Raw genomic sequence first — 25,119 nt, forward strand, 5'->3', positions numbered from 1 at the left:
TGTTACAGGCAACCATGGGGGTGTACAATCATTGCTGGGTGTTTAATTCTGGCAGTCAAGGGGGTCACATCACTACTACGTGCATGTGTTAATTGAAACCAAGGGGATAAAATGACTGCTTAGTTGTGAAAAATATATGTGGTTGGATTAAGGGTGGGTAAGTTTTAGCTTTTGTGAGGACATTGGGTGAACCCAGCTACATCCCGTGTCAAGTCACCTATAGGTCGTCAGGTATTTTTATGGTGCGCAGATGGCAACCCTACTTTAGACCCTATGAGTAGGGTTGCCACCCGTCCCTTAAAATACAGAACACTTATAAGTTACACATGCTGCAGGGTGTGCAGGAAGGAATATGAATAGTGCTGTCCAGAAACACAATACATGTTCCTCCCTGCACACCCTGCAGCATGTGTAACTCATAAGTGTCCAGGAAAACATGGCTGACGTGGCAACCATACCTATGAGCCACATACCCAGGCAAGACACATAGTAAACTGTCAGTATTTTTTTAAATTTATTTACTGAATAGCACTTCCAGTTAGTGGACACCTGCTGCCACCCTATGGATCCTCACATTAAAAAAAATGAAATGTACTTGTAAATCCATTGAAAAGAACTCTGATGCACGGGTGTGAATTGACTCAGCACTCAATCGGTTAAATACTGCTTTCTCATTTATTTTTAGTACAGTGACATGTCCCTTTAACTTTAAAGGAACACTGAACCCAATTTTTTTTTTCTTTCATGATTCAGATAGAGCAGACAATTTTAAGCAACTTTCTAATTTACTCCTATTATCAATTTTTCTTCGTTCTCTTGCTATCTTTATTTTAAAAGCAGGAATGTAAATCGTAGCAGCCAGTCCATTTTAGGTTCAGCACCATGGATAGCGCTTGCTTATTGATGGCTTACATTTACCCACCAATAAGCAAGCATAACCCAGGTTCTCAACCAAAAATGGGCCGGCTCCTATGCATCACATTCCTGTTTTTTAAATAAAGATAGCAAGAGAACAAAGAAAAATTGATAATAGGAGTAAATTAGAAAGTTGCTTAAAATTGCATGCCATATCTGAATCATGAAAGAAAACATTTGGGTTTAGTGCCCCTTTAAGCAGTAAAGTGAGATTAATATGGGAGATCATAAGACAGTTTACCTGCTGTGCTACATTCTAAACATAGAAATATGGTCATGATGCAAACATTGCAGAGTTCGTGGGAGAAACACTTTTAAATGACGCCCACTGTCATAATAATGTCACAGGTGTCACATAGCAACAAGCCAATGACGGCTGCTCAGTCAGCCTGCATGCCTTCACAGACACCTTACTGTCACAGCGCAGCTTCCCACGCTCAGTGACCAACCATACAACTAGTCTCAGCTGTCCCCAGCTCATACACATGGCCGCCACGTGACATCCCTTGTACCCGCCCATGCCTCCAGGTGCTCGCCAATCAGCGTGCAGCGTTGTCGTGGGATGGAGCTTTTGGTCTCGTGCTTGAGCTTGTGGAAACACATAGCAGAGAGAGAACCCTCAGTCTGAGCCTGCCATCCTGGGACTGTGGTGGGGGGCAAGGGGCAGATAGGTAAGAGACTGAGTGCAGGTACCGCTGTGAGGTAGAGGAGAGAGCGCTGAAGTGAGAGACCGTTAAGAACCTGAAGGACAAAGGGAAGAGACATCTGAGGAGAGACTTGCGAACCAAAGCAAACAATGGAACAGCAGGTCAGCTCGGTACATTGGTTCCGGAAAGGGTTGAGGTTGCATGATAACCCGGCACTGCAAGCAGCCCTGAGGGGGGCAACATCTCTGCACTGTGTCTATATCCTGGACCCCTGGTTCGCAGCATCCTGCTCTGGAGGTATCAACAGATGGAGGTGAGAAGGCAGACCGGGTGGTACTTACCTGTAAGGGTGTGACTGCACCTGAGAGGGCTAGTAGATACTTAGGGAACGTATACTTACATATAATATGGTGTCAGATATACTCCCAATAGGAAGAGATTAATGTGGGGGTCACCTACACCCCCCAGAGCTGGTATATCCCAGGCAATATCTGTAGAAGCAGTAGGCTCAAATTATGAGAATTAGATTTATTACCTAAGATATTATGGCTTTGCATTATCTTAGATGATATTGGGTTTGGGGGGTTCAGGATATACTCAGAGGAATGGATACAATTTGTAGCAATACTCTAGGTCAGATTTTTTTGTGTAAGAAATGGAGGCTCTGTTTTACCTTATATGGCATTGGGTTTTTTTTTGAGGGGGGTGAGGGGGAGTCAAAATATACACTTGTGGAAGGGATATAGTTTGTTTCAACACTATAGGTCAGTTTAAAAAAAAAAAAAAAACTAAGAAATTAAGACTACTTTTAAATGACATTGAGTGTGTGGTTGTGTGTGTGTGTGGGGGGGGGGCAGAATATACCCCAGAGGAAAGGGATAGAGGTTGTTGCTATACTATAGGTTGTCATATATTAGGATATTTGTTAGTGGGGGCTGGCAGACCTATATAATTAAGCGGAATGCCATTGTTATCACTCATTAGGTAGGGGAATGGAGAAGGCGGATATGAATAGAAGCCAGAGTTTTGCTGTTATGAAGTTCACTCATAGTTTTCTGATTCGTTTCATGCTCAGATTGTGTTGTATAAATTAGATTGCAAGCTCTGGGCATAGTTTCCTGTTTTTATTATGCACCTGGCTAACAATATAGTTAATACACAGCAGTACATGTATGGCCTTGCCTGTCTTATTGCAATGTACATAAACTACCAGCCCTTCTACATGGCACAGTGAAACCCCAAGAAGGTGCTTGTCTGTAAAGGTTCTCTACTGAGAGTCAAAACTTATTTGTGACAGGTAGTAGCAGAATTATTCAATTTTACCTGGAAAGGTGTCAGTCTATTGTAGTGCAACAAGGTGTGCGCAAATTCTGACCTCAGGATGTTTAGTTTTGTTATGTATTTCTCCTTGTGTAGCATTACCCAGCATACAGCTCACGTTATGTAAGCAGTAAGCTGCATGCTTATTATTTTGTAAGTATTAGGCTTGGCCAATCCATCACATCTGTGCCAGTTTGTGTTTTAGAGTATTCTGCTAGAGGTGTAGACTCTTCATAACTAGGTCCTGTTAAGGAAGCTGACAGATCAGGATTTTGACTGCTGACAATTATGGTGGAGTTTCATTCTTGTCAACCCTTTTAAAACATCATTGGTGCAAACATTCTTTATGGTTTAATTTGGTTCCCATAGAAATAGAATCTTATTTTATTTGTGTCTATCTAGAGAAGATGTTTGGTTTTTAACTTGTTTCTGTGTTCACACTGTGCACCCCACCATTGATACTATCATAGCAATATTCCTCTCCAAGTATAAGTTGTGTAAATATGTACCTGTAAGCGACAGCAAGCTGAATGAGATCTTGTACATGTCTCTCTTTTACAAGTCAAAACAATGACTGATAATCTAGCATTGTAAAGTTTGAGGATGTGTGTGTGTGTGTATATATATATATATATATATATATATATATATATATATATATATATATATATATATATATATATATATATATATATATAAAAAATTTTTTTTTTGCAAAAAGTAATTGTAAAGGGCCATTATTGTTAATAACATACTTACTCTAATCTTATTGAGTTAGGGACCCTGTATTTTAACTGTTCATCTAACCCCTTTGTGAAGGTTAGAGTTGCAGGTGATAAAAATACACACTAACAAATTAGATTGTAAATTTATTTTCACTATAATGGACCTTCAGAGACATTCTAGTACAATAATAAAATGCTTGTTTCTAATTGTGCTTTTAAATAGGGATGTGCAATCGGATCCTTTGTGAGGATCCAAATGCAGAAGTAACGTTCTTTGGATATTTTTGTAACCGGATTGATTTTTGTAAAAGATCCCTGCTTTAAGATCTGGTTTTGCACAGACCTTAGTGTGGAAATCTTTTACAGGAATCAAGCTGGTTACGAAAATTATATCCGAAGGGCACGAGCTGCTTCTTACCTCCACATTCGCATCATCCCTACTCTTGACCCTGCAAGGGGTAGCACACTTGACACAGGGCACATAATGACTTTTGTGGGCCTTAGGCACTTTTTCTCTTTGTGTCCCCTTTTATGAACATGAGGAGAGAACATCAATGCTGTGCTTTTTGGCCATTAGCAATAGTTGTACTCCACATTTGCTCCCACTAAATGATATCTGTGACTGGAAGATGTCACCTCTCAAACCAATAAAAGCAGAGCACTGACATGGAGGCAGAACCAAACCTCCTAAGGAGAGAGGTCAGCATTTTTATTTTCATGAAACAAAACAAATTTACCTTACAGTGAATCTAAACTTTGACGAATGTGTGCCCAGTTTTTAAAAATATTAAAAATGAGCATTTTCATTCATCAAAGTTTACATTTCACCGGTTTATACTTGCCTTTTCTTCTTGAAAGCCGGACTAACGATTCCCCCGCCTGCCGCTCGTCTCTTCATACGTCAGAAATGAAGAATCCGGCTTCCTCCAATCACAGCATGGCCTCAAGCAATGTTTGCTCTGGGGGGAAGCCGTGATTGGAGGAAGCCGGATTCTTTATTTCTGACGTAAGAAGAGATGAGTGGCAGGCGGGGCAATCACTGGTCCGACTTTCAAGAAGAAAAGTTAAGCATTTTAATAAAACCGCTGAAATGTATACTTTGATGAATGAAAGTGTTGCTGTTTTTAATAGGATTTTTAAAAACTGGGCATATATTCGTCAAAGTTTACTTTCACTTTAAATAAAAAAAACAAACACACTTTCTTTAACCCCAAAGTTTTTTTTTGTTTGTTTTTTCTTTTTTTGCTCCTGATAATTGTGGACCCCATGCACTATGACTAATGGATAAATCTGTGTTACCTTCCCAAAAGAAGTAATACATTTTGTCTAAGTAGTTTTCACTGTATTTAAAGGGACCATAAGGTTAAAAATAAACTTTCATTATTTAGAGCATGCAATTTTAAATAACTTCTAACTAGCTTCATTCTCTTGGCATCTTTTGTTGAAAAGCATACCTAGGTAGGCTCAAGAAGCAGCAATGCATTTGTGGGAGCTAGCTGCTGATTGGTGGCTGCACAAATATGCCTTTTGTTCAGCTAGGTCCCAGTAGAGCATTGATGTTCCTACAACAAAGGATACCAAGAAAATGAAGCACACTTGATAGTAGAAATTATTTAAAATGGCATGCTCTTGCCAAGGAGCTAAGCACAGGTGGGAAGCATTTGTTTAAATATACTGTATAAAATAAATTGGAACATTTCTTTATTATTATGACTATAATGCTACTAAAAAAAACCCACAATATTGTATCACAGTATCTATCTTTATGCAGTAGAAATGTGTACAAAGATTGTTACATTATTTCAGATTGGACATAACCACATACTTTAGACACATTAAAAACTCATTTGTGGACCTGTATTGTTTTACTTCCTTTAAAAATACAGATGCAATGGGCGAGATTTATCATTGTGCATTTTTAGGCGCATATCTAGAAAAATAGCACATGAATAAATGCCCCTATTTATCGTTCTAAAATTGGGCAAGTTCGACTGTAAAATTCCTTGTTGCACAGGTGAGCTAAAATAGGGTTAAATTAGAATGTTGTATTTCCTATAGTTTGCCTCATTAATTCGACTTTTTACTTGTGCATTAAAGTTCTCCATAACTACTGTGGTGATCAGCTTTAGAAATCTATTCTATACCAGTTGTAGAAGCAATGTTAAAGGGGGAAAAAAGGGTTTAACAAGGCAAAAAAATAATATATAACGATGTGATTAAAAACAAAAAATCTCAAGAGTTTTTGGTCTTGAAGTTTTGTTAAGATGTCATAATTTTTGGATCATGTACAGAAGGCCTTGTAATTAACAAAGTCCCAAATATTTACTCAAGATCCAGCTTGTTTATTTTAGAAGGAAGTGTGTTATTCCTTGGCATTGACCTCCCTCCGGCACTGGAGGAGATTGTTACAGACTTGATCTACACTCATGGTAACGGAGTACCAATCGTGTTCAGTTACCATATGAAGGTAGTTGCCTGCAGCCCAGGAAGAGCTTACTTAATGTTCGATGTATATACTTTATGGGGTACTTCTATTATCTAATTTGCTTTGCTCTCTTGGCATCCTTTGTTAGAAAGCATACCTGAGTAGGCTCAAGATCAGCAATACACTACTGGCTAACGGAACACATTGGTTGAGCATTTTGTCATTGTCTTACCCAATCAGCAGCTAGCCAGTAGTGCATTTTGGGTTTCATGTCCCTTTTTTTAATTTCACAATTTGCAATTCTTTCCAAACAATCACAACACAGTCAACATATGGAATGGTGTTGTTTCACTACATGTCACCAATAGTTTGTGTTTTTTCTTTTCTTTTTTTTATTCCAGATTAAAAGAAAGTTGTTACTTAAAGGGACAGTATACAACAATTTTCATATAACTGCATGTAATAGACACTATTATAAAAACTATGCACAGATACTGATCTAAAAATCCAGTATCAAATCTTTTAAAAATGTACTTCGAAGGTCCATGTTTAGTACTGTTGATGAGGTTAGTCTGGGAAACTAGGAAGAGCAGACACAAATACATCTGACACTTTGAGGCTTGGTTAGGAATCTGAAAATCAGAACAATGTTATTTAAAAAATTAAGCAAAACTGTACATTGTTTTAAAAACACACCCAGATGGGCTATATAAAAGGATCGTCTACAAAACATTCATGCAAAGAAAAATCTAGTGTACAATGTCCCTTTAAGAAATTTCATTAATATTTTTCCTTTTAAAATAAAGGAATAGAAAAGTCACAACAATTTGAAATATAAACATTTTTTGCAATATACTTTTCATTAGCAAAAATGCTTCTATATAAAGTTTATTACTGTTTTTCTGAGGCATACGCACATATCCTGTGAGGGCCTGTGCACAAGTATTCAAACACCACACCTGCTCAGAGAGCTGGCAAGCAATGTGTATTTATTGTGAAGACATCATTTGTGTCATACCAAGCCACTGCTGAGAAAGTGTAGTGTTTGCGTACTGGTGCAAGGCCCCTCACAGGATATGTGCGTATGCCGCAGAAAAACGGTAATAACTTTATGTAGAAGCCTTTTTGCTAATGGGACGTATATTGCAAAAAATGCTTATTTCAAATTGAAGTGCACCCACGCGCATTTCATTCTTTACCTTTCTATCCCTTTAATATGTGCAGCTTGTAAAAAGCAAATGATTTGACCATCAAAGGTAAAAACATAACACATCATTTTGTAAGAATTCTATTTCAGAGAATAGGAGCAGAAACAACAGATAATACTTGAGGCTAGAGTGTGTATTATATTATCACACTGCGGCTTCCTTATATTTACTAAGTACTGGGACCTAGCTGAACACAAATGGTGAGGAATATGTAGCCACCAATACCCGCTTACTCACATAAGTAGTGCGTTTCTGCTCCTGAGTCTACCTGGGTATGCTTTTCAACAAAGGATACCGAGAGTATATAATTAATTAGGTAATAGAGGTAAATTGAAAAGTCAGTTAAATTGGCAGTATATTGTAATTTTTGTTCCTTTTTAATGTGTTTATGATTCAGTACACCAGCTGCAAAGTATAAAATGTATGAGAAATTGTTTGATTAGTTTTATTTTTGTATATTAAATAGCTGCTTTTTCTCTTTGAAACCAGAACCCATTAAAATGAGTTGATCTTACAGTGAAATCTTATCTCTTCATTTTACGACTTTCTCTCTCTACACACACACATATGCTTCTTTATATTCTCTCCATCTGTATATCAAAAGCACAATTAAAGGGACAGTCTAGTCCAAAATAAACTTTCATGATTCAAATAGAGAATGTAATTTTAAACAATTTTCCAGTTTACTTTTATCAGCAATTTTGCTTTGTTCCTTTGGTATTCTTAGTTGAAAGCTAAACCTAGGAGGTTCATATGCTAATTTCTAAGCCCTTGAAGGCCGCCTATTCTCTCAGAGCATTTTAACAGTTTTTCACCACTAGAGGGTGTTAGTTCATGTGTGACATATAGATAACACTGTGCTCCAGGGATAGGCAAGGTGTCTGTACACGGACACTGGTGTCCATGTCTAGCCCTTGCAGTGTCCGCCACAATCTTAGTATATGTTTTGATTGAATAATAGGAATAAAAAAAATATGTAGTGTGAATAAAGTTAGTGGCTTGTCAAGAGACTGCTAGCGATATTGGGTGATAAGTTATGGAATAACTAAAGCCTGAGTGAAATACTGGATGTGTATCTGCATCTGTATAATAACACCTAGCACTATATAATGGCACAGTAGTGACACTGGCACATGCATATAGCCAGACAAGGGTTTGTTATAGGATCAGTGGTAGCTGCATCAGTATAATAACACCCAGCTATATACAAAGACACAGTAGTGACACTGGCACATGCGTATAGCCAGACAAGGGTTGGTTATAGGGTCAGTGGTATCTTCATCAGTATAATAACACCCAGTGCTATATAATGACACAGTAGTGACACTGGCTCATGGGTATAGCCAGAGGAGGGCTGGTTATAGGATCAGTGGTATCTGCATCAGTATAATAACACCATGCACTATACAAATACACAGTAGTGACACTGGCACATGGGTATAGCCAGACAAGGGCTGGTTATAGGATCAGTGGTATCTGCATCAGTATAATAACACCCAGCTATATACAAAGACACAGTAGTAACACTGGCACATGGGTATAGCCAGACAAGGGCTGGTTATAGGATCAGTGGTATCTGCATCAGTATAATAACACCCAGCACTATATAATGACACAGTAGTGACACTGGCTCATGGGTATAGCCAGACAAGGGCTGGTTATAGGATCAGTGGTATCTGCATCAGTATAATAACACCCAGCACTATATAATGACACAGTAGTGACACTGGCACATGGGTATAGCCAGACAAGGGCTGGTTATAGGATCAGTGGTATCTGCATCAGTATAATAACACCCAGCACTATATAATGATACAGTAGTGACACTGGCACATGGGTATAGCCAGAGGAGGGCTGGTTTTAAGATCAGTGGTACCTGCATCAGTATAACACCCAGCGCTATATAATGACACAGTAGTGACACTAGCACATGGGTATAGCCAGACAAGGGCTGGTTATAGGGTCAGTGGTATCTGCATCAGTATAATAACACCCAGCATTATACAAATACACAGTAGTGACACTGGCTCATGGGTATAGCCAGAGGAGGGCTGGTTATAGGATCAGTGGTATCTGCATCAGTATAATAACACCCAGCACTATATAATGACACAGTAGTGACACTAGCACATGGGTATAGCCAGACAAGGGCTGGTTATAGGATCAGTGGTATCTGCATCAGTATAATAACACCCAGCACTATATAATGATACAGTAGTGACACTGGCACATGGGTATAGCCAGAGGAGGGCTGGTTTTAAGATCAGTGGTACCTGCATCAGTATAACACCCAGCGCTATATAATGACACAGTAGTGACACTAGCACATGGGTATAGCCAGACAAGGGCTGGTTATAGGGTCAGTGGTATCTGCATCAGTATAATAACACCCAGCATTATACAAATACACAGTAGTGACACTGGCTCATGGGTATAGCCAGAGGAGGGCTGGTTATAGGATCAGTGGTATCTGCATCAGTATAATAACACCCAGCACTATACAAAGACACAGTAGTGACACTAGCACATGGGTATAGCCAGAGGAGGGCTGGTTTTAAGATCAGTGGTACCTGCATCAGTATAACACCCAGCGCTATATAATGACACAGTAGTGACACTAGCACATGGGTATAGCCAGAGGAGGGCTGGTTATAGGACCAGTGGTATCTGTATCAGTATAATAACACCCAGCATTATACAAATACACAGTAGTGACACTAGCACATGGGTATAGCCAGAGGAGGGCTGGTTATAGGATCAGTGGTATCTGCATCAGTATAATAACACCCAGTGCTATATAATGACACAGTAGTGACACTGGCACATGGGTATAGCCAGAGGAGGGCTGGTTATAGGATCAGTGGTATCTGCATCAGTATAATAACACCCAGTGCTATATAATGACACAGTAGTTACACTGGCTCATGGGTATAGCCAGAGGAGGGCTGGTTATAGGATCAGTGGTATCTGCATCAGTATAATAACACCAAGCACTATAAAATAATGTTTTTAATTTAAAATGTACCTTGGTGTCCTTCACTAAGGTCTGTAATTTGGAAAATGTCCGCCACAGCCTTTGTCTGTTCCTATCCCTGCTGTGCTCACGCACGTGGAGATCCAGTAAGCCAGCTCTGTTTGGCTAAAATGGATGTCTGTCAAAAGAACTGAAATAAGGGGGCAGTTTGCAGAGGCTTAGATACAAGGTAATCACAGAGGTAAAAAGTATATTAATATAACTGTGTTGGTTATGCAAAACTAGGGAATGGGTTATAAAGGGGTTATCTATCTTTTTAAACAATAACAGTTCTGGTGTAGACTGTCCCTTTAACATTTTATCACTTCTCCCCTACCTCTCACTGGGAGTGTAATTTCTTCTGCTGGCTATGTTTACACAGTTTCTATAGGCAATGCTTTCAGAAAAGGTAAGGATACCACGGGCAACATCAGCTATTTCAAATGCTGATATAAAGGTCAATTAACTATTTATAAACCATTTAATACACTCAAGCAGGTAAAATGGAGAAATGTAAACAAATTAAAGGAGAGAAGATTTTAGGGTAAACTGCATGCTCTATCTAAACACAAAAGTATAATTTTTATTTATGTCCCTTCAATTATATTTTCACATTTACAGCGTTCTGCACATTGTTGCAAACATTTTTTCCATGGTTTCCTTAAAGGGACAGTAAAGTAAAAATTAAACTTCATGATTCAAATGGAGCATGCAATCTTAAAACAACTTTCTAATTTACTTCTGGTATCAAATTGGCTTCATTCTCTTGATATCTTTTGTTAAATAACAGGCTTGGGGGTAGGTTCAGAACAAGTAATGCACTACTGGGAGCTAGCCAACCCATCAGATGAGCCAATGACAAGAGACTTGTATGTGCAGCCACCAATCTCCAGCTAGCTCCAGTAGTGTAAAAGTAGATTTGTGAAGTTGTTTAAAATTGCATGTTTTATCTGATTCGTGGCAGTTTTAATATTGACTTTACTGCCCCTTTAAGAAGCATGCACAATCCTAATCCTACATAGATATGCTCTTTAGCGAAGGATACCAAGAAAACTACAATTTGATATATAAGTAGTTTTTACAACCACTGTAATAGAAAATGTTTAATGGGACACTTATGTTACCTTCAAACTACTGCACATTACCTAAACCAACTGCTTACTAGACAGCAGATGGCTCATTTACAGCTAATTGGAGATGAGATAAACATACTCACCAAAGTTTGCAAATAGTTTTGCAAATAAAGTGGCAGTTAAACGGGCAGTAGATACCTTGGCATTTTTTCTATATATTGTGTATTTATGGGTAATGAAACAACTCTGCCAAACCCTTTCAATATTTATGTTGCTCTCTTTCCATGTAATTTAGCACTGAAAATTTTGGATTTTATAGTTCTTAGAACATGAAATGCACCCTACTGACTTTTCAAGTCTAACCTTACTACATATCTTTCTCGAGTTGGCTTTATTTGAGAACAACTGGAAAACAGTGTACTTTATACTAATATTATGATCATTGCTTCAGACTTAAGCCCTGGTTGTCTTCTCCAAAAAATGAAAATAGTGGATGCAGTTTGGGTATTGAAAAACAATTGCAGTAAAACAATATTTAAAAATAAAATGGAGTCTTGGCTGAGAAGTTTATTCTATAGCAACACAACAGAAATGTCTTGTAATTACAAGATGTTTACTGGTTTATTATTCATATAAAAAATACTTTAGCATTCTTTTATTGCCACAAAAGGCCAAGACCAAGAAGTCAAATAAGAGCTGTGGATTCCAGCTCCTGAGATTTTGCAAACTCTTATTCAGGAGGCTCCTTGCTGGTTTACTTTTCTCAGCATTGTGAGTTATGTTAAAGGGACAGGAAACCCTAACATTTTATTTCATGATTTGGACAGAACATACCATTTTAAACAACTTTCACATTTATTTCTATTATCAAATTAGCTTAATTTGCTTATATTTTGCTGGGGGAAAAACCCCCAGTGTTACACTACTGGCAGCTAGCTGAACATATCTAGTTAGCCAATCACAAGAGACAAATGTGTGCAGGCACCAATCAGCAGCAGGTCCGATTTTAAATTTGCTGCCTATCACTTTGCTACTTACCCCTTCACATGAGAACAAGGCTCCCATTGGATTGCGGGTCACTTCTAATACCTACGCACAATTCAATTGCATGAGCTGGTATTACGAGTGGAACGTAAATTTTGCGCTTGCGTAAACTCAATTTTGCGCTCCACTCATAATCTGTCCCTTTTAGTTTTTCGTTTTTACTTCAATTCTTTATCTGTTTTGCAACACAGGGTTGACATTTGACACACATACCAATGAATATAACCTAAAATGCATTGTGAAATATTTTTAGGATTTATCTTCATGGTAGCAGACCCAGCCCTTTCTGGATCATAGCCCAGTTATAACTCTTATAAGATGAATTTCCAGATGCTGTCATTGTTTTTAAGGCTGGGCCAGACTTGCATATTTTGGCATAGGTAGTGTACCTATTTCTAGAATGTTCTCGATTTATGCTTTGATTTTTATTTACTATGCACTGTACTTTTTTGGTTAGTGGATCATTTGGATGTTTAGAAATATACCTATGTTGTTCCCTTTATGTGACATTATTAACCCCTAGGGATGAAAACACTCATTTCACCTGGATAACTTATCACGTATAGACAGTTGATTTGCCTTATTTAACCCATGTGGCTGGAAAAAAATAGTCTCTCCTGTACACAAGGATAAAATGTAAAATAAACTACAACAATATTTTATATCTTAAAGGGCCATGATACCCACATTTTTTCTTTCATGATTTAGAAAGATAATGCATTTTTAAACATCTTTCTAATTTACTTCTATTATCTAATTTGTTTTATTCTCTTGATATTCTTTGCTGAAAAGCATATCTAGATATGCTCAGTAGCTGCTGATTGGTTGCTGCACATAGAAGCCTCATGTGATTGGCTCACCCATCTGCATTGCTTTTTATTCAAATAAGGATATCTAAAAAATGAAGCAAAATAAATAGAAGTAAATTGTAATGTTGTTTAAATTTGTATTATCTACCTGAATCATGAAAGAAAGATTTTGGGTTTAGTGGCCCTTTAAGTGACACAGAGCACCTTTTTGTATTTTAAAATTTGCATTTAAAGTATCTTTCTAAAAATTGCCTACATAATTTCTTTTATTTTTTTTTTGTTCTAGAGCTTAAAGGAGCAATACACATTTTTTTAAAATAGAAAATATATAATTACTTATAGTAAAACAGCTTTATACTTTTTTTTAATTATATTTATTTTGCCCTCTTTTCTTGTAAATAAAGTCTGAAAATTTAAGTTTTTCCAATTCTGACAATTGGAAGAGCACATGGCAGACTTCCCAAGCCTAACACTGCTACATAACTGTGCCTAATTGACATCAGCAAGGATTAGCAGATAAGGAAATGCAAAGCAATGGACATTGTACTGACAAAATGGCAGTGGCTAGCCTTGTCTACTCTAATAAAAAAAAGTCCTGACTCCTGATTGGCTCCTTTTAAGTAAGGCATGTGGTGGGGAAGTTTGACAATTGAAAACATTTGCAGCAAACAAATGGTTAATGCATTTGAAACATTTTTCAATTTATTGCAAGTCTGCAGAAAAATCTTGTAATTTATAAGGTGTTTGCTTTTTCACCCACAATAAAGCATGCTGCTCCTTTACAGCATGACAGTAGATTGCAAAATGACATTCTAGAAAACTTAAACCCAAATGTTTTTTTTCATGATACAGATAAAGCATGTCATTTTAAGCAACTTTCTCATTTTTTCCTATTATCAATTTTTCTTCGTCTCTTGTTATCTTTATTTGAAAAAGCAGGAATATAAGCTTAGGAGCCAGCCCATTGTTGGTTTGGCACCCTGGGTAGCGCTTGCTGGTGTTCAGCCCTGAAGTATCCTTAAATTTATTGCTGTATTTTGATTGTTGTTTTATAGTTTTGTGTTCTAAAAATGTTTAAAATGCATTACTGTCCCACTAAAGTCAAAATGTGTTATGATTCAGATAGCCCATGCAATTTAAAGAAAAATCCAATTTACTTGCATTATCTTATTCAAGCTTTCAATACCATTCTAAGATCTATTTTACGCATGTTTAACAAGGAGACGGACAGCATTGAAAACTTGTGTATTGAGTCCTCTCATTAAAGGGACAGTCAACACCAGAATTGTTGTTGTTATAAAAGATAGATAATCCCTTTATTACCCATTCCCCAGTTTTGCATAACCAACACAAGTTATATTAATACACTTTTTACCTCTGTGATTACCTTGTATCTAAGCCTCTTCTGACAGCCCCCTGATCACATGACATTTTATTTATTATCTATTGACTTTCATTTTAGCCAATTAGTGCAGTGTCTGCACAATCCAGGGGCGTGATCACAATGTTATCTATATGGTTTACATGAACTAGCTTTCCCCTGTTGTGAAAAGCAAATAAAAAAGCATGTGATCAGAGGCGGCCTTCAAAGGCTTAGAAATTATCATATGAGCCTTCCTAGGTTTAGCTTTCAACTAAGAATACCAAGAGAACAAAGCAAAATTGGTGATAAAAGTAAGTTGTAAACTTGTTTAAAATTACATTCTCTATTTGAAATATGAGTTTGTTTGTTTTTGTTTTGTTTTGTTTTTTTAGCTTGACTGTCCCTTTTAAAGGGACAGTCAACACCAGAATTTTTGTTGTTTAAAAAGAAAGATAATCCCTTTATTACCCATTCCCCAGTTTTGCATATCCAACACAGTTATAATAATACACGTTTTACCTCTGTAATTATCTTGTATCTAAGCCTCTGCTGACTGCCCCCTTATTTCAGTTCTTTTGACAGACATGCAGTTTAGCCAATCAGTGCTCACTCCTGGGTCACTTTACGTGCATGAGTTCAATGTTATCTATATGAAACATGTGAACTAATGCCCTCTAGTGGTCAAAATGTATTCAGATTAGAGACAGTCTTCAAGGTCTAAGAAATTAGCATATGAACCTCCTAGGTTTAGCTTTCAACTAAGAATACCAAGAGAACAAAGCAAAATTGGTGATAAAAGTAAATTGGGAAGTTGTTTAAAATTGCATGCCCTATTTAAATCATGAAAGGTTTTTTTTGGACTTGACTGTCCCTTTAAGCGTGAAAGGCATCACCTTTGCTGATCTTGCTTCCGTAAAAAAACAGATTACCTATTGGTTTGCTAACTAAAAAACGATAGAATCTCACTGCTGACAATACTGGCAGTACTTAGTTTTTGGTGCCACGTCATCCTGTGTTTGTGAGTCACCAGAACTCTCTCTGAAGTCCATGCATCAGTGGGTGCTGACTGTAATTTGTGTGGAAACTCAGCAAAAACAAAACTCGCCTCCTACCCTCTTGGTTCAAAATAATTTTACATCTGAGGCTAAAAATTGTTCCTTTTCGAGGCAGAGTTGTAGTTCTTCCTCTCTTTTTTTTTTTTTTTTTTTTTTTTTTTTTTTTGTAGCTCCCAATTACCAAGTAGAAAATAAAAGGAAAAAAAATATCCTTTTATTTTTCGGCACAGCAACAACTTCAAATTTTCTAATGCATATTAATACTAGATACGGGCGTTCTGATAATCAGAAGAAGGCGTTCGCTCATAGCCTTTATCTCTATTAAGAGCAGGATTCCTTCTTGTGAAACTGCAAAAGACTAAGATCTGTGCGAATCCAGATCTTTGTGTTGCACTTTTACAAAAAGAAATCTGGTTCCAAAAAACAGCTGAATGCAACGACAGGCCGCCTCCTGTATTCAGATCAGGAATGATCAGATTGCCTATGCTTTACTGAAATGCCCTATCTTTAAGATGAAACCATTTAAGGGGCATTGTAGAGCACAAATGACATACTGTAAATGTTATTTTTGTACTTCTCACCATGGAACTCTGTTTTAACACCTCAAATGGGTTAAACACATAGATAAAGTCCCACTTAGAAGCCGCAGAGTCCTGATCAGTATACTTAACAGGAACATAAACCAATATACAGGGGCGCCAGAGAAATGTCCAATGACAAAAGTGATCGCACTGGGAATCCTTACAAATTATGCAAAAAAGTCTGCACAGAACAAAGGCAATTAGCTGCTCCCTCCGATTACCCCAGGTAAAATGTCGGTAATGGATCCTCCTTTTTTATTTAATTTTTTTGTTCTGAAAAGACAAAAACACGGAAGGGGCGCTTCCTAGTGCAGATCAATTGGTGACCAAATGATGACACAAACACTCTAGTGATATTAGTACTCACAAACACCGCAGCACTCGTCGTGCTATTGGGCGCAGGCTGAAGATTTATTAGGGCTCTAGCTCACTGTTGTGGATATCATCCAAACTGACCGGTTAGGGCACAAAGTGTTTCCACACCGTCTTGAGTTGCAACCTCCAAACTGGGTGTGAAAAAGAACACACAACGCACACTTCCTAGTGCAGATCAATCAAGCACCATAAAAGCTTAGAGGTTTGTGAAAGTTTTATATACAAGCGTTGCAGCACTCTGTTGTGCTAATAGACACAGACTGGAGTCTCACAGGGCTCCAGCTCGCTGTCACGGCTCAGATGTGGTATTTAAACCAGAATTCGCCCAATTCAATATCGGCTCAAACTTGTGGAAGGAATACGGAGGGTGGTGGAGGAATAATACTTTGTGTAGTCACACAAAATATCAAGTAGATAAAAATGAAAAAGGATATGAAGTAATAAAAAATTCACAATTTAATATAAAACTTATAAAAACATTAAAGCACTCAAAAGTGCATATGTATATAATTGCTACGCGTTTCTCGGTCCCTGATCAAAGTCCTGGTCAGGAAACTTACAATAAGCCAATTGGCTGTGTCAGGTCACACAACCCTGCTCATCCATCACCTGCTGTGTTCAGCTCAGGAACTACAGTGATTGTGGCACCTAAGCGCAACTTTTCCTCTGCTGGGTTAAACGCAGAGTGTTATGGTGAGTAGTATACAACAGCATGTTCTAATGAATTAGGGTATGTTTTATGCACTACTATGTCATGTAACTGTTGCTTAAAGGGACAGTGTGCTGTAAATTAGTTTTTCCCTTAATGTGTTTCCAAGCACTTGTTATACCAGCTTCTATATGTATGAGAAATTGCTTTGTTGGGTAATTTTGGTATATGAAATAGCTGGTTTTATTCTTTGAAACCACAAGCTTCTAAATAGTTTGGATATCAGGGGCAAAACCAGCTATTTAAAATGCAGCAATTTTAAAGTGACACTGTACTGTAAAATGTGTCCCCACTTGTGGTACCTGCTGATGTATTAAATGCATGAGACATTTGTTTCTTTGGACTTATTTCTGTATGTGAAATAGCTGATTTTGTTTATTGAAACAATCATCCATTGTTCTTAAGGACATAGCTATTTAAATATGCTGAGCCTGGAGGCAGAGCAGATCTGTGTGTATTATATATATATATATATATATATATATATATATATATATATATATATATATATATATATATATATATATATATATATATATATATATATATATATATATATATATATATATATATATATATATATATATATATATTCAGTATTGAAATGTTAACTGTGAGTTCAATTCACAAACCAGCTATTTCGGATACAAAAATCTCTCTCCCTCCTATCGGGAGTTTGATTTCTGTTGCTGCCTTTTTGTTTACATAGCTGTTCCTTAAAGAATACTGCAGTATTTATATTTTACGTATATGTACTGGATTCAACATGCAAAAGCAGCCATTTAAAATGACAATATAATTGTAAAGTATATATGTATAAATATAAACAATTTAATATACTCCAGCAGGTAAAATTAATCATTAAAGGGACCCTGAACCCAAATTTTTTTCTTTCGGGATTCAGATAGAGCATGCATCTTTCTAATTTACTCCTATTATCAATTTTTCTTCGTTCTCTTGCTATCCTTATTTGCAAAATAATGCATCTAAGCTTATTTTTTGGTTCAGACTCTGGACAGCACTTTTTATTGGTGAATGAATTTCTCCACCAATCAGCTAGAACAACCCAGGTTGTTCGCCAAAAATGGGCCGGCATCTAAACTTACATTCTTACATTTCAAGTAAAGATACCAAGAGAATAAAGAAAATCCGACAATAGGAGTAAATTAGAAAGTTGCTTAAAATTTTGTGCTCTATCTGAATCACGAAAGAAAAAATTTGAGTTCCGTGTCCCTTTAAGATCACATAAAAAGGGTGAGGGGCACAATTACACTACACTGTCCTTTTAAGACTGGGCAGGAAAAATGCTAGGAGCCACGGATCCTAGAATGTTACTGAACTTAAGCAAAATGTAAGTTGTTCCTATGTTTGATGTAAATGAGTCGTGCTCCTGCAATTCATAGGTTTATTAGCTATGTTAATTTTTACGTGGGATGTTCAGAATTACACACCCTCTGCTTAGGGAACAACTAGGTCAATGTGTTGCGGCGTTAAAAATAATTAGCTTTTGTCCTTTTGGCAAACAAAATCATTTTGTTCCATAAGTTATGTAGTTCTGTTAGTGTTTGATTCAGAAAGAAGTGGTTTTGCGTGTGTGTGATTATTAAACAATAAAATATACAGGGTTGCACCTATAAGTATAAATTACTGAAAATATTTCAGTATATAAATAAGGGCAGTGTTCTCCACAGAAAATGTTGCCAGCCGGGTGGCATTATGAAGTAGCTGGGTGGGAGCAGTGTAATATTTTCTAATATTTATATAATTGTCTGCTATCCAAAGCACAAATTAGTTGCATTGTTTAACATAACTTTATTTAAAGTGAAAGTCAATCTGAGCGTTTCATTTGTGAAACGCTAGGATTGACAATTGAAACAAATAAAGGGGACTTTCATTCATGAAGTATAAGATACTTCATCCAGAAAGCTCCTTTATTTGTTTCAAGTGATCGCCGTTCTGAGCTGCTAAGGCAGCCCACGGCAGATCGCTGTTTTGCCCAGAGGTGATGTTTCCACCTCTTAGCAAATAGCTGTGCAGTAAATCCGGCTTGGCGCTCTTGGGAGCCAGATTTCACGCACTCTGTTTGCTAAGAGGTGGAAACGTCCCCTCTTAGCGAAACCGCATTCTGCCGTGGGCTGCCTGAGGAGCTTTTTGCATGTAGTATGTTATAGTTCATGAATGAAAGTCCACTTTATTTGTTTCAATAGTCAATCCTAGCGTTTATTGATTTTCAGTTTAATGCTAATATGTACAATAAAAACATTTTTAATATTGGCTAATTTTAGCTTAATATTTTGTTACAATTTTAGCCAGGTGGTCAGTAAAATAAGTGCGGTGGTGCACCCGCTAAAAAGGTCCTGGGGAGAACACTGTGTATCATACAAGAGACGGCAATTTGTGACATGGTAAAACCTTTGCAATCTATTGTTTTTATGGTTCTTTAAACAATGATAGGCTGATACTTCACAGTGCCTTTCATATATGCCTTGAATGTACTTATATTGCTGTTTAGTGATTCACGGTAGATAAAAGCCTTACTGTCCCCTGTATGATCATGTAATTGATTTCTATTCTGTGAGTCAGGGTTCATGGGCTTTTCAATGTGTTGCAGCATCTGGCTAGCGGTGTCACTCAAAATTGGTGTAGAAGGTGATGCGTGACAAACTGAACTGGTTTTAGTAAAAAGTTTACAAGAAGTAACAATTTTGAAAATAGAAAATATATTTTATTTTTTGTGTTAGGCCTTGGTTTTTATAATGGATGAAAAATATTTTGTCCATATATCCCATTGGCAAAGCATTTTATCCATATTATATCCAATTTACTTTCTTGACTTCAGAAAAAAAAAGAAATACAAAATATTAAAGGATCAGTAAATACAGTAGATTTGCATAAACAACAAATGCATGATAAAAAAACAATGCAATAGGGCTTAGTCTGAACTTCAAATGAGTAGTAGAATATTTTTTTTTTTTTCTGTCAATCAGTTATGTCTATTTCCTCCACTCCTGTATCATGTGACAGCCATCAGCCAATCACAAATGCATATATGTTTATTCTGTGCATTCTTGCACTTGCTCAGTAGGAGCTGGTGACTCAAAAAGTGTAAATATAAAAAGAATGCACATTTTGTTAATGGAAGTAAATTGGAATGTTGTTTAACATTGCGTTCTCTATCTGAATCATAAAAAGGTTAATATTGACTTGTGTCCCTTTAATAAAGAAATGTTACAAAGCAAACGCCCCAGAGAAACACTGAACAAATGTTCTATGTAGTGCTCTGCTCACAAGCTTTTATTTGATCTGTTCTTTCTGTAAAATGAAACTGAAGTATTTTATTTGTTTGACCCTGTTATCTCCCTTACAGGTTCCTCTTGCAGTCCCTAGAGGATTTGGATAGCAGTTTGAGGAAGCTGAACTCTCGCTTGTTTGTAGTGCGAGGGCAGCCGGCTGATGTCTTTCCCAGGCTTTTTAAAGTGAGTAAAGATAATTGCAGTGAGTATAGTGTCTTGTTCAGTGTTTCCTATTCTACCTAAGAATAGCCCATACCTTAAAGGGATAGTAAAGTCAAAATTAAACTTTCACATTTCAGATAGAGCATGCAGTTTTAAACGTCTTTCCAATTTACTTCTATTATCAAATTGTATTTGTTCTTTCTGTATCCTTTGTTGAAGAATAAACATGGAGAGTGGCAGAGTTTAATTTCACTTTACTGTCATGAGAGTGAGATCTTATGTGTTGGAAACACTGGACTAAATGAGGGATTGATAAAGAGTATCACAGCGCTTAAAGGGACAGTCTACACCAGAATTGTTATTGTTTTAAAAGATAGATAATCCCTTGTTTACCCATTCCCTAGTTTTGCATAACCAACAGTTATATTTATATATTTTTTACCTCTGTGATTATCTTGTCTCTAAGCCTCTGCAGACTGCCCCTTTATTTCAGTTCTTTTGACAGACTTGCAGTTTAGCCAATCAGTGATGGCTCCCAGGTAACTTCACGTGCACGAGCACAGTGTTATCTATATGAAAAACATGAACTAACACCCTCTAGTGGTGAAAAACCTGTTAAAATGCATTCTTAAGAGGCGGCCTTCAAGGTCTAAGAAATTAGCATATTAACCTCCTAGGTTAAGCTTTCAACTAAGAATACCAAGAGAACAAAGAAAAATTGGTGATAAAAGTAAATTGGAAAATTGTTTAAAATTACATGCCCTATCTGAATCATGAACGATTTTTTTGGACTAGACTGTCCCTTTAACATATAAATAATCCTTATAGCTCCTTGGAAGTAAGGGTCCGTAGCGGGCCCTAAAGATAAATATTGAAAAAACTGGAATACAAAGAGTGCCTAAATACAAGGCAAAGGAAAATTACTTAAATTAAAATTTCTTAAATTAAAATTAAGTGCATTTATTTAATAAAAATCATAAGTTGAAATAACATGGATCCATGTAAAAAATAAAATTAAAAAATGTTAAAATGAATCTGAATAAACAAATAATACAACACACTAAACAGCGCCCCACATAAAAAAGGATATATGATGTATAAATTGCATTCAAATGATGTTTCCAAAGATTCAATTTACATAGTAGAGGTTGCTGCCACCACAATACACGGTTTCTGGAACCGGATCCACTAAAAGATAAAGAAAAGAACAGAGGCAGGGCGCATCCCCTCTAAGTGTAATATGTTTTTAACAGGCACAAATTTATTAAAATATACAATTTCAAACTCACACATTCAAACCTCAAACATGTGAGGTATGTTCAGGCACTGGGAGAACAACTTTCTGGGTCTCTCAAGGCAAATCTGTAGCAATGTGTTTGATACAGCTCACTCGGTCTGGAGGTTTTAGATGTTATTTCCTCACTAGTGATGTCCAGTAACAGAGATTCCTACGGTCCCAAACTTGTCCCCAGAAGGGATTAAAAGTGTTAAAAAAAACACACCAACAGTTAATCGTTCTGTTCAAAGTATATGTAAATACAGTTACCACCACGCTCAGTCTTCTGAACAGCTGAGGCGCAAGAAAAAAGCCGGCTTGCTTGCGGTTGCGATAGCTGAAACGGCTGACGTGATGCGGTGGGCGTAGGCCACGCCCACCGCATCACGTCACCACGTCAGCCGTTTCAGCTATCGCAACCGCAAGCAAGCCGGCTTTTTTTTGCGCCTCAGCTGTTCAGAAGACTGAGCGTGGTGGTAACTGTATTTACATATACTTTGAACAGAACGATTAACTGTTGGTGTGTTTTTTTTAACACTTTTAATCCCTTCTGGGGACAAGTTTGGGACCGTAGGAGTCTCTGTTACTGGACATCACTAGTGAGGAACTAACATCTAAAACCTCCAGACCAAGTGAGCTGTATCAAACACATTGCTACAGATTTGCCTTGAGAGACCCAGAAAGTTGTTCTCCCAGTGCCTGAACATACCTCACATGTTTGAGGTTTGAATGTGTGAGTTTGAAATTGTATATTTTAATAAATTTGTGCCTGTTAAAAACATATTACACTTAGAGGGGATGCGCCCTGCCTCTGTTCTTTTCTGAATCTGAATAAAATATAAATATGATTATGATGTTTCACAGGTATTAAAGGATAAGACCTGATACAGAAAAGCTTGTACAGGAAATGGCAATATTAGTGTTAAATCCTTAAACATATAAAATGACAAGTCCAAAAGTTAAAAAAGTCCAGGTGATATTATATAATATATATATATATATATATATATATATATATATATATATATATATATATATATATATATATATATATATATATATATATATATATATATATATATATATATTATATAATATCACCTGGACTTTTTTTAACTTTTGGACTTGTCATTTTATATGTTTAAGGATTTAACACTAATATTGCCATTTCCTGTACAAGCTTTTCTGTATCAGGTCTTATCCTTTAATACCTGTGAAACATCATAATCCTATTTATATTTTATTCAGATTCATTTTAACATTTTTTAATTATATTTTTTACATGGATCCATGTTATTTCAACTTATGATTTTTATTAAATAAATGCACTTAATTTTAATTTGAGAAATTTTAATTTTAAGTAATTTTCCTTTGCCTTGTATTTAGGTGCTCTTTGTATTCCAGTAGTTTCTAAATGAGGGATTGACACATTTATAGAAAAAAAACTTTATTGGGAATCCAGCCACACATTTTCCAACAGCTAGGAAATTTATATATAGATCCATGAAAATATGATCAAAGTTAGAATCTAGATTAGATTATTTTTTTCCAAAGACTCAGTGCAACAATATTACATTCTCACAACTCCTTAGTCTCAAAATGTAACTGACATAAAATAAGATAAGTAAACCAATTTAAAGCTTTGACTATATTGTGAAGTCTTTTAAGACGCACTGTATTCATTATCGATCAACTATACAAGAAATAAAATCTATCAACGTAAAATATATCTGTTCAGTGTAACTGGTGGGTCTCTCTGTTTCTTGATATTTTGTTCCAGTCTGGTTAACGAGTTGAAAGTGGGGAAACCAGTAAAAGGGCATGAAGGTAAGTATCTGCAAGGCTGGGATTTACAATGGAGTATGTGTCTGGCATTGTGGCATAAGAGTTGTAGAGCAAGCAGCTTGGGTGGGTATGTGGTTGACAAAGGACTGCACAACCAGGGGTTTGAAGTGTTTTGTGGTTGACGGAAGGGCTGCACGGCCAGAAGCTTGATGAGAATATTTGGCTGACGGGTTGTGGAGCCAAAGGTTACAGGACTGGGACGTGGGTATCTGGCTGATGGGCTACAGGGCTGTGACGTAGGTATGTGACTAACGGGCGGCTGCAGAAGCAATGCTTGGGACGTAGGTATGTGGCTAACAGGTGGCTGCAGAAGCAAGGCTGAGACATGGGTATGTAGCTGTCAGGCGGGCTGCAGAAGCAGGGCTGTGACGTAGGTATGTGGCTAACAGGCGGCTGCAGAAGCAGTGCTGTGACGTAGGTATGTGGCTAACAGGCGGCTGCAGAAGCAAGGCTGAGACATGGGTATGTAGCTGACAGGCGGGCTGCAGAAGCAGGGCTGTGACGTAGGTATGTGGATAACAGGCGGCTGCAGAAGCAATGCTTGGGACGTAGGTATGTGGCTGACAGGCGGCTGCAGAAGCAAGGCTGAGACATGGGTATGTAGCTGACAGGCGGGCTGCAGAAGCAGGGCTGTGACGTAGGTATGTGGCTAACAGGCGGCTGCAGAAGCAGGGCTGTGACATAGGTATGTGGCTAACAGGCGGCTGCAGAAGCAAGGCTGAGACATGGGTATGAAGCTGACTGGCTGGCTGCAGAAACAGGGTTTTGACGTAGGTATGTGGCTAATAGGCAGCTGCAGAAGCAAGGCTGAGACATGGGTATGAAGCTGACAGGCGGGCTGCAGAAGCAGGACTGTGACGTAGGTATGTGGCTAACAGGTGGCTGCAGAAGCAAGGCTGAGACATGGGTATGAAGCTGACAGGCGAGCATCAGAAGCAGGGCTGTGACATAGGTATGTGGCTGACAGGTGGGCTACAGAAGCAGGGCTGTGACATAGGTGTGTGGCTGATAGGTGGGCTACAGAAGCAGGGCTGTGACATAGGTATGTGGCTGACAGGTGGGCTGCAGAAGCAGGGCTGTGACATAGGTATGTGGCTAACAGGCGGCTGCAGAAGCAAGGCTGAGACATGGGTATGAAGCTGACAGGCGAGCATCAGAAGCAGGGCTGTGACATAGTTATGTGGCTGACAGGTGGGCTACAGAAGCAGGGCTGTGACATAGGTATGTGGCTGACAGGTGGGCTACAGAAGCAGGGCTGTGACATAGGTATGTGGCTGACAG

The 25,119-nt window shown here is 37.5% G+C and overlaps 1 protein-coding gene across 1 annotated transcript in view; it reads left to right on the top strand.

The window, feature by feature from the left end:
• The first annotated feature begins 1,333 nt into the window (after positions 1–1,333).
• The window catches only part of CRY2 (cryptochrome circadian regulator 2), a 100,998-nt gene continuing 77,212 nt past the window's right edge, over positions 1,334–25,119 (top strand). The window contains exons 1-2 of the mRNA XM_053720288.1: positions 1,334–1,875; positions 20,630–20,738. Coding sequence (XP_053576263.1) covers positions 1,712–1,875; positions 20,630–20,738 — 273 coding nt within the window. The 5' untranslated portion in view covers positions 1,334–1,711. The remainder of the gene's footprint in view (positions 1,876–20,629; positions 20,739–25,119) is intronic.

The sequence above is a fragment of the Bombina bombina genome, chromosome 7, assembly GCF_027579735.1.
Source record: "Bombina bombina isolate aBomBom1 chromosome 7, aBomBom1.pri, whole genome shotgun sequence".
NCBI lineage: Eukaryota > Metazoa > Chordata > Amphibia > Anura > Bombinatoridae > Bombina > Bombina bombina.